Here is a 16,758-nt window from a genome sequence, read left to right as displayed (position 1 = left end):
ATTATTAATTGATTTTCATATATAATATAGCGGAGGGATCTAGTTACACCACATCTTTTCGTATTTTTTGTAATATTAATATTTTAATGATTCAACCTTCATATCTCATATTCCATTCAAGTAGACTATCCATGACATAAATTAAAAATTTTTAACTATTTGCTTTATGTAAAATAGTTTCAGCCATTTAATAAATATTAATATATATATATAGTATTTTAGATCGATATAATAGAGATATCGGATCGGTTCGAAAATCTACATGCATAACAATTACAATTAATCGATAAATTCAACGGAATTGGATCGTTAAAATATTAATATTACAAAATAGATACAAAAGGGAGTGGAACTATCCCTCCCTTTATATATATATATAATGTTTACTTCTATTCATTAATCTCTAAACTCTTAAATCGGAGGAAAATTGCACAATATGGTCGAATCCATGTCCTCTTGATTGTTGCAAAGCAATGGTGTTAGGATTTGGCTTTATTGTGATCTTAGATTCAATAATTGCAGTCTCAACTCGTGACATGCATGGTTGTGTTAAATTAGCACTAAATGTGACATCCCACACTCGATTTGATCGCTAAATCTAAATGCGTGATATCACATTATATTGCCAAATCAACTCAGACTATTTCAAGTGATTTCAACAATGATAAATACTTTCAATCACATTACAAAATATACACACTTAAGAACATAATTAATCCATATCAAATAATCTCATGAAAATTTTTTTAGAATTAAACGAGATAATAAGCGGAGTTAGGACTCGAATCCAACTCATTTGTCAAAGTTCAATGTTGTATTTAGAGATAGAGAATTTCATGTCTCGAGACAGGCCTTATTTTATTTTTGATATATGAACGTTTGGAGAGAAAGGATATACCATTCAATGATTTTCAAGGTTGATATTCAGAAGATGAATCATAGTCAGCTACGGAACAAAACGGATGGTTACATCTAAATAATGTCTTACTTTATTGAAAGCAACATTGCACTTATTGTTTGTACTTTGTACTCACAAACTGACACGGAAATATATATACCAGACTCGATCAAACAACCTACAAAATCTTCAATGGCTTTTGTTTATTGGTTTTTTAGAGAAACAATTTAAGATAAAAAAAACGTAATGAATCTACTGTTGATCAAAATTAAACTGAACTTCGTCGAAGTTTTGGTTCATCCGCTGCATACATCACGTTTCATAGTAGCAATCTTTCCTCGAAGGTGTCAGCTATATCGTTCTAGTATTTGACCATGAAAACGACATCCTGCTGAATTTTCCTGGATATAGACGAAAAGGGTTCTTTTTTTCTTATTAAATGCAAATGAATATTTTATAACTACCACAACTTAAACGTGTCACACGTTTTGGTCTAAACATGGGCATAGTATATAAACTGTTGCAAGTTTGAAGTTTCATAGTTTGTAAATAGAGCAGTCAAACATGGTGAGAACTCCTTGCAGTGATAAGAGTGGACTAAGGAAAGGAACTTGGACACCTGAGGAAGATAGGAAACTAACAGCTTATGTTACTAGATATGGGTGTTGGAATTGGCGACAACTCCCCAAGTATGCAGGTAAAGACACCATATGGTCCATATCATACTGAGTATAGATTGGGGATTATTGTTGAAAATGGTGATATAAGGATCGATCCTTGTGTTTTCAGGACTGGCGAGGTGTGGGAAGAGTTGCAGACTGCGATGGTTGAATTATTTAAGGCCGAATATCAAAAGAGGGAATTACAGCAAGGAAGAAGAAGAGACTATTGTCAGATTACATGAGTCGCTTGGAAACAGGTACTGTTTTTTAATCCATTTGAATCTATTCAAATACTGCTTTGGTCTAATGATCTAAAGCTGTGTAATTCACAATATGCAGGTGGTCGGCCATTGCTGCACAGTTACCTGGACGAACAGATAATGAGATAAAGAACCATTGGCATACGCATCTCAAGAAGCGCTTTATGGATAAGCAAAATAACAGTGAAAAGGCAGTAGAGAAAAAAGAAAAGAAGCTAAACAATCATCATCATCTTGTAATTGATGTTCCCACAAGTCCTCCATTAATTCTCGAGAGCTCACTATCAGCATCCCCACAACCAACTTCAAGTGATCAAAATTCCACCATCACCAAAGATAACACAGTTATATCCAGCAAAGACTCAGTTACATATGATCATAACAACAACAATAAGACTTCGTTTGACGGGTACGAGGCAAATAGTGGAAATTTCTGGAATGAACCATTTTTCTGGGACAGTTGTAATATAAATACAAGTGTTACGTTGGATCCTGCTAGCTATGAATTACCCGATTTTCCATTTCTTGATGAAGAAATCTCATGTCATTTCGATTCCTACGATCCGCTCGACGGCTTTTACTTCTAATTAAATTTAAGGAAGAGATATCTAGAAATCTAATTAGAAACCAGCTTGAATACGAGTTTTTCTTCTTCTTCTTTTTTTTTTTTTTCACTTCATCCATCAACCATGACTCAGTTCGAGGTGAAACCAGGAATTAGCTGAGTTAGTTTTATGTATGCTACTACTTCTTCTTGATCATGTAGGTTTTTGGGGCTTAGGATCTAATCTTAGCCGTTGTTTAGTCTGCAAAAATGATGTAATATGTATGAGGTTGTATATATCTTTCAAAAAGGGATGAGAAGAAATCTATTAGATATCAAGGAAAGGAAAAAAGATGGAATGATGTTTCTAGATTTGGATTGAGTAATTATTTCATCTTTTTTTATTTTTGGAAATTTGGAATTATTTATTATATGTTTTTCTAATTTTTATCATGATTTTCTATTTTCATTATGTTTTTTTGGGGGAACTGATCAACACGATATTAGTCTTAAGACTTGAAATTGTTGCTCAGAAGTACACATGTAACTATAGTTTTTTATTTATTAAAAATTAAACTAGCAGTATATAAATAAATAAAATATGGGATTCAAATCGTTATTTAACCCATTATAACATCATCTAAAGAAATAAACAAAAGAAACCCAGTGATTAGGACAAGCATAATTAATCAATATTCAAATGAAAGAATCCCTTTCTATAGTATTACACCAAGTATACACGACAACCAACACAACTCTTAAATATTCGATTAAAATATTATTAAATTTTTTAAAAATAATCAATTTTATTAATTTTTTTAGTCAATTCGTATTAATTTTTAGTCTAATCGATTCAGAATCACTTTTCGAATCAGAATTTCGATTCGACCAATAAATCTAATCTGATTCAAACAACATTATATATAACTTAACAATTATTAATCCAAAAGAAATAGATTTTTTTTAATTAAAGAAAAATTGTTGGATTTTCTAAGGGGTGTGAATTGATGACATAATATGCAATTACAGCATATCAATTATTAGCATAATGATTTTTTTTGGTCCTCCAATTTTATAAAAAAAGTCATTAGTCTTCTATTTAGTTTTTCACTTCTTTTAGTTTTTAAATTTGTATTTTTTTGTCAAACCACCTCAAAATGGATGGAAATGGATTGTCACTTGGATAACATGTCAATATTTAATTAAATTTTTAAAATTTAAAAATACTAAAAATTATTTTTGTATTTTTATATATTTTTAAATAATTTTAATGATTTTTAATTTTTAAAAAGTATTCTTATAATTTTTTTTGAATCCTTGTATGCCACATCAACAAAGTTAAGAAAACGTTAATTTTTTCATACATTTTGAGGTGATTTGAAAAAAAAATTATAATTTAAAAATTAAAAAAGATAAAAAAAAGTTAAATAAATAACTAAAACGACATTTTTTATAAAGTTAAAAGGTCAAATAAATCGTTATGCTTATATTATTTATAATCAATTTAGGCACAGGGCTTTGTCAATTAAATCTCGACATTTACCATTAATAAATTAAATTAACTGTAAAAGAAATAAAGAAATAAGATTCTTCTAGGACTTGCGCTAAAAAAAAATCTTCTAAGACTTTTTAATAAAGACGTCAATTTATTTAAAAGTTATTTTATTTTAAATTAAATTAAACTAATTAAAAGTTAGTTTTAAGAAAATGATTTCTTTATACAATGAGTAGAACTATTTATATATATATATATTTCTCAACTCTTAAATAGAATGATGTATACGTTTTAAAGCGATCAAATTCACTTTAACTTGCTCTGACAATAATATTTATACTAATTGAAATAAGACTCAGTCGACAAGAAAATAAATAATTTTAATCATATTATTCAAGAAAACCCTATCACTTAGATTATTCACACTATAAAAAAGAATCTTCAAATCATTCGACATTACTTTACAATTCACAAGTTCAAGGAGAATTTAAGCGTGCGTTTAATTTCAGGAAATAAAGGTTGCAAGAAAATTAAAAATTGAAGAGAAAATATATTTAGTTAAAATTTTTGAAAATGATTGTTGGAAAATAAAAATATGTGAAAAATTAGAGAATAAAAAATATGCTTTCATTGTTTTTAATAAAAATGTCAGACAATGAAAACATGTTTTGGAAAAAATTGAAAACTAACATTTTTTTTTAAGCTTCATTTTATCCATTAAATTTATCCCGTTTCAAATATTTTTAGAAACAACTTCTTATTTCTTTAACCTTTAAACTGTTTTTATTTAATTTCTTTTTCTTTTTATTATTGTAATATATTTTTAATAAATTATATTTTAATTTAATTATTTAATTATTTTTCATTTCTATTTTAAAAAATATATACCAAACTTGTTTTCACTATTTTCATTACTAAAAACAAATTTTCATTTCCATTTATCAAAAGTATTTTTCAATTTTCAAAAAATAGAAAATGAAAACTGTTTTCTGAAAATAAAAATAAAACAGAAAATGTTCTCTAAAACCAAATGTAGCTAAGATTTTGAAAATATGTGATGTTAATCTAAAACACTGGCTTAGCATTGGTTAATCATGTAAAAAGGAGTAACTTTCAACTAGTGGAAGTTAAGGAGATATAAGATGGCAATTCAAATTGCGGATTCAGATATTTGAGGATATTCAATCCGAAATTTGTGGATTCGGATATTAAAATTATTATATGCTATGGATTTGGATATTATCTATTTTTTAAAGTCTTTTTCTTTGTAAACAGATGTCAATTCTATAGGTATAAGAGTTGTGCTCACATAAGAAGGGTGGCTTATAATATCTTAGAAAGGCCTTAGGGCCAAGGCATTCAAACTTGTCCATATATGAAAAAGAGTACCTATATATACTAATGGTAGTAACAAATGGAGGCATTATCTTAAGAGAACCAATTTTGTCATCAAACAAACCATGAAGCCATAAAGCCTTTGTTGGAGCAGAAACAAACCATTGGTATTAAAAGAAAGGCTTAACCAAATTGTTGTATCTAAATTATACTATCGAAAACAAGAAAGGAAAAACTAATGCAATTACAAATACCTTGTCAAAGGCACTTTGAGGAGTAGGGTTTGTGCCTAATTCTGACATCTACTACTCTTGTAATAAGTGGGTTTAAGATATTGAAGAAAGTTACAAAAGAAGACCAGAATGTGCAAGAAAAGATTATTGCCTTAGCAATTCGTCCTACAGCTCAACCTTCATTTTCGTCTGAAAATGGAATAGTAAGAATCAAATAGAAAGTGTGCATTGGTGATAGTGGGCCTTTGAAGCAACAACTGCTTCAAGATTTGCATGACTCACCTCAATGAGGCCACTTACCATAAACTTAAGCTCTACTTTTACTGGCCTAACATGTCGAAACAAGTGCAGGAATTTATTCAGCAACGTGATACATGCCAAAGGAATAAAATTGAACATTTTTGTTTACCTTGGCAAGCTAAATCCAATACCTATACAACATCAGAGTTGGGAAGTTATGACTATGCACTTTATTAAAGCCCTTCTTAAGCTTTACAACTCAAGCTGTATTTTGGTCATTATCAATAATTTACCAAATACTGTTGGAAAAAAAAAATATTGAAACAAGAAAATAAAATAACATTAGTAAAATAAGATAGTTTGAGGTGTATACAACACATTTTTTAGGCTCTAATTTGCTTTCAAGATACAACAAAACCCTTAATATTCCAAGCAAAACAATAAAAATGACTAATAGAAAAGTCTTTTACAGAATAAAATACCATATCCTAAAAATATATCTTTTAATGATACATATTTCAGAGGATTGTGTTGTTTTACAATTTTACACAAAGTTGTCTCTACAAGATAACTTTTCATATATTTTTTTAACACAACTATTTGATCAATAATTATAATTTATTAAACTTTTCTAGACAATAAAATATTATTCCCTACTAGAAAAAAGATCAATTAAAAAAAAGCTCTCTCAAAACAGAGAATTTAAAAATAAATAAAAAATCATTTTTATTGTCAACTTCTTGATCTAATGACAAAAATATTATGCTCTATACATAAAAGTTTGGATTCAATTTCAAGCAACGTTATAATTATGGATTTCAAGTTTTATTTTTTTAGGCTTTCTCATTTTGCCACCGGTAATAACGACCCATCACCATTATTCTCCTGCTAGAAACTCTACAAAGATGAACAAAAATCCAACCATTTAATTCGAAGTGTCAATTTTGTCCTTGTTTTTATTTGGTACCAACTAGAAAGGAAAGGAAAATAATCAAAGCAAACAAAATTCTCTTCGGTTTTCATCTCTTCAGCTCTCTTTAAGAAAGGGAGCGGATTAGCCATTAAGAATCATGATCATGTATCCCATTTCTTATTTGAACGTAAAGAGGTAGCTAGGCTCACTCTCAAAACAGTCCATTGATTCAAACCTCTCACCCACTATCATCAACAGTGTTGGACCTGAGAGAGGTGGCCCGTGTGGTTCTTCTCATAATCATTAGTTTTTCTTCTCTTGAACATGTCTCCTTCTGAACTTGAAAATTGCTGAGAAACCATATCTTCGGCCTGGTTGGACCTCCAACCCATATCGATTATCGAATTGTAGCAGTTTAACATGTTTTCCTGCACCCAAATTATCAGGTTTTTTATTATAGTTCAATCTTCTAATTTAAAATCTTTGTTGGTAGGTTTAAATTTTGTACCAACTAAGATAATGGGATGGGGTTTACCTTATTTACGTATGGACAGTAGGAAATTGCTTTTCTAAAACTGGGGAATTGCGAGGGAAAGAGTTCATGGGAAGCACAGACAAGTGCAGTTGCAGCAATTATTGATGGCTTGAACTCTAAAAGCTTTATTTCTGTTATAAAATCAAAATTTATGGGAAATTTGAAGTACAGTAGTAGAGGTAAATGCATTTCACTGAAGTAGACCTACCATTTTGGGCTTCCATAATTCTTTCAACAGCTCGAGCTTTGAGGACGGCCATTAATGGAGGATCTTTGAGCTTGAACAATGAAATAAAAAAGGATATGAACGAAAAAGGAGTAATCGAACGCATTCTCCATTTTAATGCTCCCAATATTACGTATTCCATTCGCTCTATTGTTTGTGCCTCAAACATGTAACCTCCATCGCCCTGCATATTATATTCCACACACACACAAAAAAAGGTTAATTTGATCATAAAAACAATTTATACATCTTGATAAACATGATATAATATAGAATTTTACCTGAAAATGGGTAAGTTCAAACTCTAATTTGTTCATCTTGGCAGCTAAAGAGACACAAGAGATTGCAACAAGTCTAAGAACCCATGTCTTAGGTTGCTGCAATATCACATCTTTTGTCAGTTATGGAGAAAAAGTAGCATAATGGTACAGCATTAGTACTTAAATTGTATTTTGAAAAGGGAAAAATTAATTATTGTTTCTTAGTGAAAAATAAATTGATTCTTTCTATTAAAAATTGATATGTTTGATAAAATAACTAAATAATAATATAGGATCGATGTGCTGTGTTTATTTCATATGAGTATACAAAAATTAATTTTTAATAATAGAAATAGATAAATTTTAGGAGAATTTGAGTAGAAGTGAGGGATACAATCCAAATATATCCTCACAGTTTTTTTTACCCCGTTTTGGAGTACTATATCAAATTATCAATTGCAGAAATGTTGGTAACTAAATGGATATAAGGTTTCCTTACCAGTAACCCTTGGCTTGATAAGAAGCGGTCGAGATAATTGACAGCAAGATACGACAAAAAAGGGCTGAATTTGCATGAAAACTGAAATCAAAAAACACAACCAAATTCAGCATGTATATGCATAAGCATGAACGCCATTAATAAGTTACGTTCCTTGGTACCATACCTGCGAGATTGAACAGATAGCTTCTCGTCTAATACTAGTAGCAAGATCACTAGCTTTGAGGGTCTTAATGTAAGTCTCAGTGGGCATATGATCAGATTCAACAAGGAAGAAGGAAGGGATAAAAGAGGGAACAGTACTAGAAACATGGAAGTCGTCGAAGTTTGTTAATGGGTTTTCAAGATCGAACTCCATCAAATTGATTTTAGAAAAAAGCTCAGTGGCGTTGAAGAGTGAGCACCGCTATATCTATGCACATCGTTTAAATGACAAGATGCAGTGATGATAAACAACAAGCATGGAGAGAGAGGCACACACACAGTTTTACCAGTTTTTTCTTTTGTTCCTTTCTCAAAAGATGGTATCTGAATACTTTGGAAATCCTCAACTTTGCTGATGTACGCTTGTCTCTCTTACTTTAAAAGGGAAGTGATCAGATAAGATTATTTGGTGAATGCCCAAATTCGACATTCACTCATTCTCTGAACTTTTATAGGCTTTTGACCTTCACCATATCATGATAATATATTATATAGATTTTAACTTTGTTAAATATTACATCTTTTTATATTAATTAAATTGTTGAGGTATTTTTTTTAGAGGAGTCTTCGAAGTATCATCTTCGAGAATGTTGATCTAATCCCTCAATAATGAAAAGTATTGTCTAACAGGAGAATTTTGTCTCCCACTCCACGAAAATCGTGTACTATTATAGAGGGGAACACTCCGACCCTATGTGGATGTACGACCATCCACCAAGAGGCAACATGAACATCTCGACCTTAGTGAGATTTAAAACCTTACCTATTCTATACATGTCAATTATGGAGTATATGATGCTACTTTGAGTAGGTCGGCTCCTTTAAAAAAAAAGTCTTCAAAGTGTTAATTAAAATTTGGATTTACAAATTGATTACTACCTTAAACACTGAATCTCCTGTCTCAGTGGAGGTGAATCAGAGAGAGAGTGGGCCTTTTACTTAGTATAACTTTGTTTATCTGCATATAGGTAAAAGTAGTAAATGTCCAAATGTTTTTAAACAAGGCTAATTGCACATCATGCTTTCCCTTTACAATTTACTATACATGCAGTTCATTTCATTGTCAACATGGAAAGAACCCTACCTGTCCAGGTATATTCTTCTTAAAATTAAATATTGCTGCAACTGCTGCAATTACCTCTATTAAAGTCTGTAAACTACTTAGGTAAAGGTTTAAAAAAAGCAAAAGGAAAAGGGAAAAATATCTTTCAGCTATGCATCTATATAATGGAACTGCTGAAATCAAAAAGCGAAAATGAAATGTGATTTCATTGTTATCATGATTAGAGGTAAGTAAAACTCGATTCTATTAAAAAATTTGATTTTTTTTAATTTTGAATTAATCGAATCGAGTTATTCAATTTTTTCGAGTAAATTTAAATTAGTAATTCGAGTTTCGATTTCTAATTGAGTTAAATTTTACAATTCCAATAACTAGAATAATTTGAATAACTCAAATAACATATTGGAATAAATACACATTCAATCCTTGTCAATTTTAAAAATGAGCAAATCGATCTCTCTCATCAAAAATTATAAAAAAAACTTAAAATGATTTTTAAAATTCAAAATACTTATAAAATTTTCAAATTTTTATATATTTTTAAAAATATATAAAAATTTTAAATATATATTAAAAATTCCAAAATATTCTCAAGAATATATAAAAAAGTTAAAATATTAAAAAATATAAAATAATAATTTTGGGACCTAAATAAGTAAATTAATTATTCAAGTTTATCGTACTAAAGTATCCTATTTTTTGCTCTTATTTTACTTTGAAAGAGTTTTCAAATATATATGGTCTCAAATTTATATGCTTTAACATGAAATTAATTATATTATAATAAGATTTTAATTTGACATGCTTAATTTTTAATATAACTCGAACAATTTTACTCGATTCGACTCGACTCGAATTTCATTTTACTCAACTCGATTTAAAAAAATCAAATTAGATTAGGATGATAAAATGAGACTTGACAACTTAATTAACTCGAAATTTTTTCACTCAATTCAACTTGACTCAATTTAATCGAATGCTCACCCCTAATCATGTCATGCAGGATTTGGACTAAGAAACATAAGTTTACCTTTTGAACATATTCAGTAACTAATTTAACAAATTTTATATTACTAATACAATTATTTAATTTTTTACGTGACTTGATCAAACAGTTACAGTCTCATTTCTTTCTTTTAATCACAACCATTGATGTTTCACCACCCACCATTCCTACATATTGTTAATACAAATGTAGCTCCATACATTACCACTAAATAACTCCTTTTGGTAATCTACCATGGGAGCAACCTTTAATTATCAGGACACGTGGAAAACATTGGGTTAATTTCATGTCTTCTGTGTTGAACATTTAGTGCAAAAAATTAAAAAGAAAATTATGGATAGGAGAACTCCAAAGTCTATTTGAAAAGGTTCTTTAACTTATAATTGATTTTTTTATAACATAACTTAATATTGTTTGATATGCTAAATTACATCTTAGTAGAGAAACCAAAAAATGAAATAAGGTATGGCAATTTAAAGTGAGATAGAGCTCCACCAAGACACTCAAAATGCACCTACTTTTTTATAATTATATACCAACCCCTTTAACTAGTTTGACCCATGCCTTGAGTGCTTGAAACCCACATGGCTCCATTCTCTTTTTATGTACTTTTTGTTTTTTATTCTTAATGACCAACACTGTTGAGCAGATTTATTGATATATTGCCTGCAGTTTTGTCAAAACTGCAAAAGTAGCAACACCACAGCAAACATGAAATATCTCAGTTGTTCTGATAAAATTTGTCTACTTATTAAATTAGGAGAAAAGATTATATGAAATAGTAACGTCACGTTATCTGTATTTTTTTTCAATAGTTTTATGTTACATCAGTATTTTTATCCTGAATTTTAGTATTTTAATTTGGATTTGATTTTTTTCAAGATAAAATTCTAAACTCAGGATAAGAGTACTGATGTGGCATAAAATTATTGGAAAAGGATACAGATGACGTGGCGTCGCTGTTTTATACAATCCTTTCCCATTAGATTAAAAATCTATACAACAATGCCAAAATCTCTAATTTACTATGTAAAGGGTGGTAAATACTTTTCTATTTTTTCGTATATTTTTATAATATTTGACATTAATTAGAATAAAGTGTTTTAACTTATAAGTGTCCTTATTTTCATTTCTTATTGCTTTACAATCATTTTATATTACCATTATCGACGTTTAATTTTTACACTTATATTTTTTTATATTTAAATCTAAGCCTTTATTTCAAAGTATGATCACAAACCAACACTTATAGATATCAACTTATATTCTTCATAAGATACAAATCAAATCACTTGTCTATGCATTTAAATATGGTACCAAAAAACTCATCCTTAAATATGAATGATCCCTATAATGGTATCCGAGGCAGCTATCTTTTGTTAACATATTGAATGCGCAAATTAAAAGCTTATACCAACTTTTAAAACTGCAGCTAGCCAGAAATAATTACTGTGTTGCATCTTTCTGCTAATATACTCTCCTTTTTTATTTAGTTTAAACCTTTTTCGCTGTAATTCACATTCAACAAAGCATTGCATAGAGTTCTTCTTTAAGAAATGAATCTGCTTTTCTTTTCTTTTTTTAATAACATGAGTGAGTATCGTAATCCTATGAGATGTTAAAATAATCCAATTTGTGTGTGTGCATGGTAATGCGGGCAGGGTTTTGGCTTACAAACTTTTTCCAGAGTTCTTAACTTGGTAATATGCCTTTGAAGAACGTTCCAATGTTTGTTTTTCGAGGATTGCTCCATTTCTATTCATTTATTCAAAATATATTTACTTTGTTGGCCTTTCCATGCATCTTTTACTTTTATCTTCTTGTTTGACGATGGAAAAACAAATAGATTCCAACTTTTCTTTTGTTCTTTACATTGGTGGAAGAGAAAGTCTAAAGAAAAACCAAAGGGTCCTATATATATTTTCACCTATTAGAAGACCAACGCTCTTTTTTGCTTTTTCATTTCTTTTGCTATTTATTAATTATTATTCATTGCAGAGAATGTGTGAATCTTAAGAGTTAAATTTATTATTATACCAATAAAAATATATAAGATTGATGAAAAATTTACTTTTGACATTAACAGGATTAAATTGCTCTAAATTTTTAGATGGACCAATTTGCTCAATATTTAAATTGAGAAGGACCAAAGAGGACTTTTTACCTAAATTATCAAATAAGGGCCAAACCTTTTCAAATGAGCTAAAGTGCCCAAATAAGTACCTTTCAAATGTCATATATCAGGTTTCAAATTATGTTTGACATAATGATACATTTTTCCCTTAATGGTTATAACTTTTGTCAATTTGGTCCTTATTCTTTTTTTGAGCTAAATTTGATGCTCAAATTTTTTTAAAATAGTTGAATTTGACCTTTTTGACCATCAATCTTTCAGAAAAAAGTCAAATAGCTATTTTTAAAAGGAAATATTGACTAAAACGTTAAATCTTCAGACATAATAGCATGGCAATCTATCTATACTCTATGCTATATATATATTAATTTTGATGTTTTTTTTAAATATTTCTATAATTTTTAAATTATTTATTCACATGTCATATAAGACAATAGTGACATGTTAACATGAAATATATGTGGGCTAACACCTAGGTTACAACAACATTATTAAAAAATTAATGTTTTAGTAAGTATTTTCATTAAAAAAAGGTTTAACTCTTTTTAAAAGGTTAATAGTCAAATTTAGCTAAAAATAATCATAAAAGCCAAATTGACAAAAGATGTACACCTTGAATGCTAAATTTTGTCAACATGCCATTATGTTTTTTTTTCTTTTCTTTTCAAGTAATACATGACAGCTATTTCATGTGTTTTATTTTAAACACATCAACATTCACCTAACTTTTACTACAAATTTGGGGTGAAGTGTGTGAAAAGCACTGTTTTCAAAATTAGATCGGACCGATCAATCGACCATTTGGATCAAAAGTTGATCGGGGCACCAATTTGAAATAAGGGGTTGGACTAATTGACTCAGAACCAATATGAGTCGGTTGAACCGATTTTCATTTTTTTTTATTTTTATGATTTTTTAATTAATTTATTCAATTGAACTAGACAAATCGGTTAGACTAGGGACTGGTGGTCTGAGATATTTGACTACCGATCTAGTCTGAAAACCTTGGTGAAAAGCTTTTATTTGAACACTTTCATAAAAGTTTGGCTTTTATATGAGTATTTTGAAAGGCTAACTCTCGAAAAGCAAGAATTCACAAGAGAAATTCTCTGAGGCACCGAAGCAAAGTGGAAGCAAACTCGAAAGAGAAAAAAGTCATGAATGAACACAAAAGCCAAAGAAAAATAACGCATACCAAGCATTTGATTAAAGGCTCTCAAAATATTCTTTAACTTAAGAAGGGAATACAAATGGGTGATTACAAATGAGGGGAAAACTTTTATTTATAGTTGAGTTCTCTAAAATCTAACGGTACAGATTGAATTATACCGACGGCTAAGATTAATTCCTATCTACAATATAAGAATCCTAAAGGATTTAAACTCCAATAATTACCCTAGTAACTCTAGTATTACTAGAGTGTTTTACTGGGCCACCAAGGCTTCAAGTTGATGGGCTTCTCCATATGTTCCACTAATCAAGCCAGTTCAAGTAGATTAAACAAGCCCCATTTGATCAGTTGGCCTCCATAGGACATTCCGCGCACATTTGTCACAGGCTTTGATCTACGGCATGTGATACTTTCCCTCATCCATTCTCACAACGTCTTTTTTTTGCATCTTCAAAATGGCACTAGTTTAACTTGTCTCGGAACGGTCTCGATGCCTCGGTTGATTCCCAACTAGCCTCTCTATCGAATAGTTTTTCCCCTCGAACATTTTCCTTGACTTATGTCTCTATTGTCACCTAACTCGAATTGTATTCCTCTCTTGTACATCTTGATCGTAAATGGCCACCGCTCTTACTTGCTCCTATTGTGACTTGCATTGATCAGAATCCCCTTGATCCTCACAAATAGGCTTTGGCATACCCACATTGAACACCGGGTTCACCTTGAGTATTGTCGCTAACTCTAGTTTGTAGCCCTTGGCTTATCCGCTTCAGAATTTTGAAAGGGCCCCTATATCTTTGCCAAGCCAACAGTAAGTCATAATGTAAAATATTAGATAAGTGTTTGAAATGTACCTCACTTATAGCATTTACTTGATTAGACTGCTTAATTTGCATCACCACTTTTCCCCCAAAGTTTGATGCACAACCCACCACTCTCATAAGTGGTAGCCCCACTAATAACTCAATATATTTCATATCGATTTTTTGTACCGCTAACATTTCTAAGGAGGTCTTCTTAATACTCTGATCTACGAAGTCAATGTTCTTCCCACAATGAACATCCTCGGCTAACTAGATTGGAAACAATGTCATTGTTACTGAATGGCTTAAGACTCACGGCCCTGGAGTAGAAACCTAACTCAAGGATTTAAGGTAACCATAGGATATTTCTTATTGAGCTTTTCTACCTATTGTTGAAGTCTATAAAACTGTGATTGTTTATGAAACTTCAGGGAGACCCCACCTACCTAGTGGTGGAAAAAAAATAGAACACTTGCAACATATGGTATCAATGTTGTGTGCACTCACCTTGAATGTGTTGTTGCATGGAATCAAGCTGAGAACAAGTTCATATGTCCATGACATTGTGAGAGGACCTGCCCCTAGTGAGCCTAATACAAATTACCTGTATTTACTCCTTTAGTCTCACAAGCTTGTACATCCAAATTTATGTTTAGTTTTTTATCTCATTCTTTACAAATAATGAATTGATTGTGTGATGATTCGAACAGTCATTAGCATTGGCTCATGCTGGTATAGAAGACGGGAATGTAGTATTTGTTCCATGGGTCGAAACAGATTTCAGAACTGGTGATGCTCCATGGTGGGCTTAAACATATTCATTATGGCAGTTTAGGTACTCTATATTTGTATTGTGTATGTTTTTGCAGCATTGCCAATCATGTTGTACCATAGAGTTACTCATTTGTATAATGCAGCTTGTAAGATGCCTTAATCAAATCTAAGATTAGTTATGGCATGACACTGATGGTCTTGGTATATTCAAATTTTATTTTATATCTAATTCATACATGTGCAGTTATCTTTTTTAATTTTTTTTATACAAAATTGGGGTAGGGAATGGGGTCACTCAGTTTGAACCCATGTTAAACAAATGTCTGACAAAAGTTTTGATCACCGCTCTATAGAGTCAAGACCCCATTTTAACTTAAATGCATACCAATTTGATTATAAAATTGAAATGGTGTAAGAAATACCATGATGTATGCACTGGGTAATATTTAATTTTAGATTTATATTTTATACATTATTTATGTATTTATTTATAAACTAATAGTTAAGTACGTGAATTTATCTATTGAAATATATAAACTAGTTTTAATGACTTATGTTATTGTCATGAGCATGAACTTTAATCGAGCAAATCGTGTTAACCTTAAGAAGAGAATTCACTTCAAATTACTTAAAATTAGCATCTTCAAAGTTGAAAATTTTGTAATGCATTGAAACTTGAAAGTTACTCTTACACTCTTAGTGTATTAATTACCTGATATTGAATAATACAAGAAAAATTTTTATTTATATTTGTTATAGGCCAATTTGGCCCACTTACATTACACAAACCCAAACAATAACCCTAATACCCAAAACCCAAATGGCCCACTAAAAGCATCAACCCCCTAATACCCAAAACCTGAATGGCCCACTAAAAGCATTAGCCAACCCTAACCCCAAAACCCGTTTACATCCAAACCCATCCCCAACAACCCATTAAATACCCACTAACCCAATACAAAACAGACCCACTACCCAAACCTACCCAACAGACTCACTAACCCAATACCAACCTAAACCAACCTAGCCCAATGACCAAGCCCAATACCCCAACCCTAATCAGCTCCCACTTGCACCTAGCCGACTCAGCCCCCTTGCCACCGCTTCTGTCCCATCCCCTCCGTCAACCCCCATTCCCACCGTTCAACCACTACTTGCAGAGCAAATAGAGCACGTAACATCAGTAAAAGAATAGAAAGTAGGCAGTGTAACAAAATCGGCTATAAAAAGCTGAATGAAATTTGTAAAAAAAGGGCTGGCCCTCTCTCTAGACAGTTAAAACAAAAACAGAGAATACATGCATTAGTTTTTAAAGGAACAACAATAGATCAGTACTATATATTGTTCAGATCGAGATCAACATCAAAGAGGTGATTAAAATCCATCGTTTTTCCTATTACCGAATACTATATTATTAAGCTAAAAAATATAAAAAAAAATAATAAAATAAACAACAATAAAAAAAGAGAGAAAAATTTTACTTTTTTGAAAATCCAGCCAACG

At 30.6% G+C, this 16,758-nt stretch overlaps 2 protein-coding genes across 2 annotated transcripts; one reads left to right on the top strand and one right to left on the bottom strand.

Moving 5' to 3' along the window:
- The first annotated feature begins 1,432 nt into the window (after positions 1 to 1,432).
- On the top strand, positions 1,433 to 2,805 carry LOC107948995 (transcription factor MYB30). Its single transcript, XM_016883687.2, has 3 exons — positions 1,433 to 1,595; positions 1,688 to 1,817; positions 1,900 to 2,805. The coding sequence occupies exons 1-3, from the start codon at positions 1,463 to 1,465 to the stop codon at positions 2,405 to 2,407; spliced, it is 771 nt and encodes a 256-aa protein (XP_016739176.1). The 5' UTR covers positions 1,433 to 1,462; the 3' UTR covers positions 2,408 to 2,805.
- Positions 2,806 to 6,573: 3,768 nt separating this feature from the next.
- On the bottom strand, positions 6,574 to 8,725 carry LOC107949379 (putative cyclin-D6-1). Its single transcript, XM_016884068.2, has 6 exons — positions 8,267 to 8,725; positions 8,101 to 8,181; positions 7,623 to 7,718; positions 7,324 to 7,525; positions 7,116 to 7,246; positions 6,574 to 7,008 (listed from the first exon to the last, which is right to left on the bottom strand). Exons 1-6 carry the CDS (start codon positions 8,456 to 8,458, stop codon positions 6,832 to 6,834), a joined length of 879 nt encoding a protein of 292 aa, XP_016739557.1. The 5' UTR covers positions 8,459 to 8,725; the 3' UTR covers positions 6,574 to 6,831.
- Positions 8,726 to 16,758: the final 8,033 nt, after the last annotated feature.

Source organism: Gossypium hirsutum, chromosome A04 (genome assembly GCF_007990345.1).
Source record: "Gossypium hirsutum isolate 1008001.06 chromosome A04, Gossypium_hirsutum_v2.1, whole genome shotgun sequence".
Classification (NCBI taxonomy): Eukaryota; Viridiplantae; Streptophyta; class Magnoliopsida; order Malvales; family Malvaceae; genus Gossypium; species Gossypium hirsutum.
The sequence above is the reverse complement of the archived record's forward strand: the minus strand, read 5'-3'. Positions and strand labels throughout refer to the sequence as shown.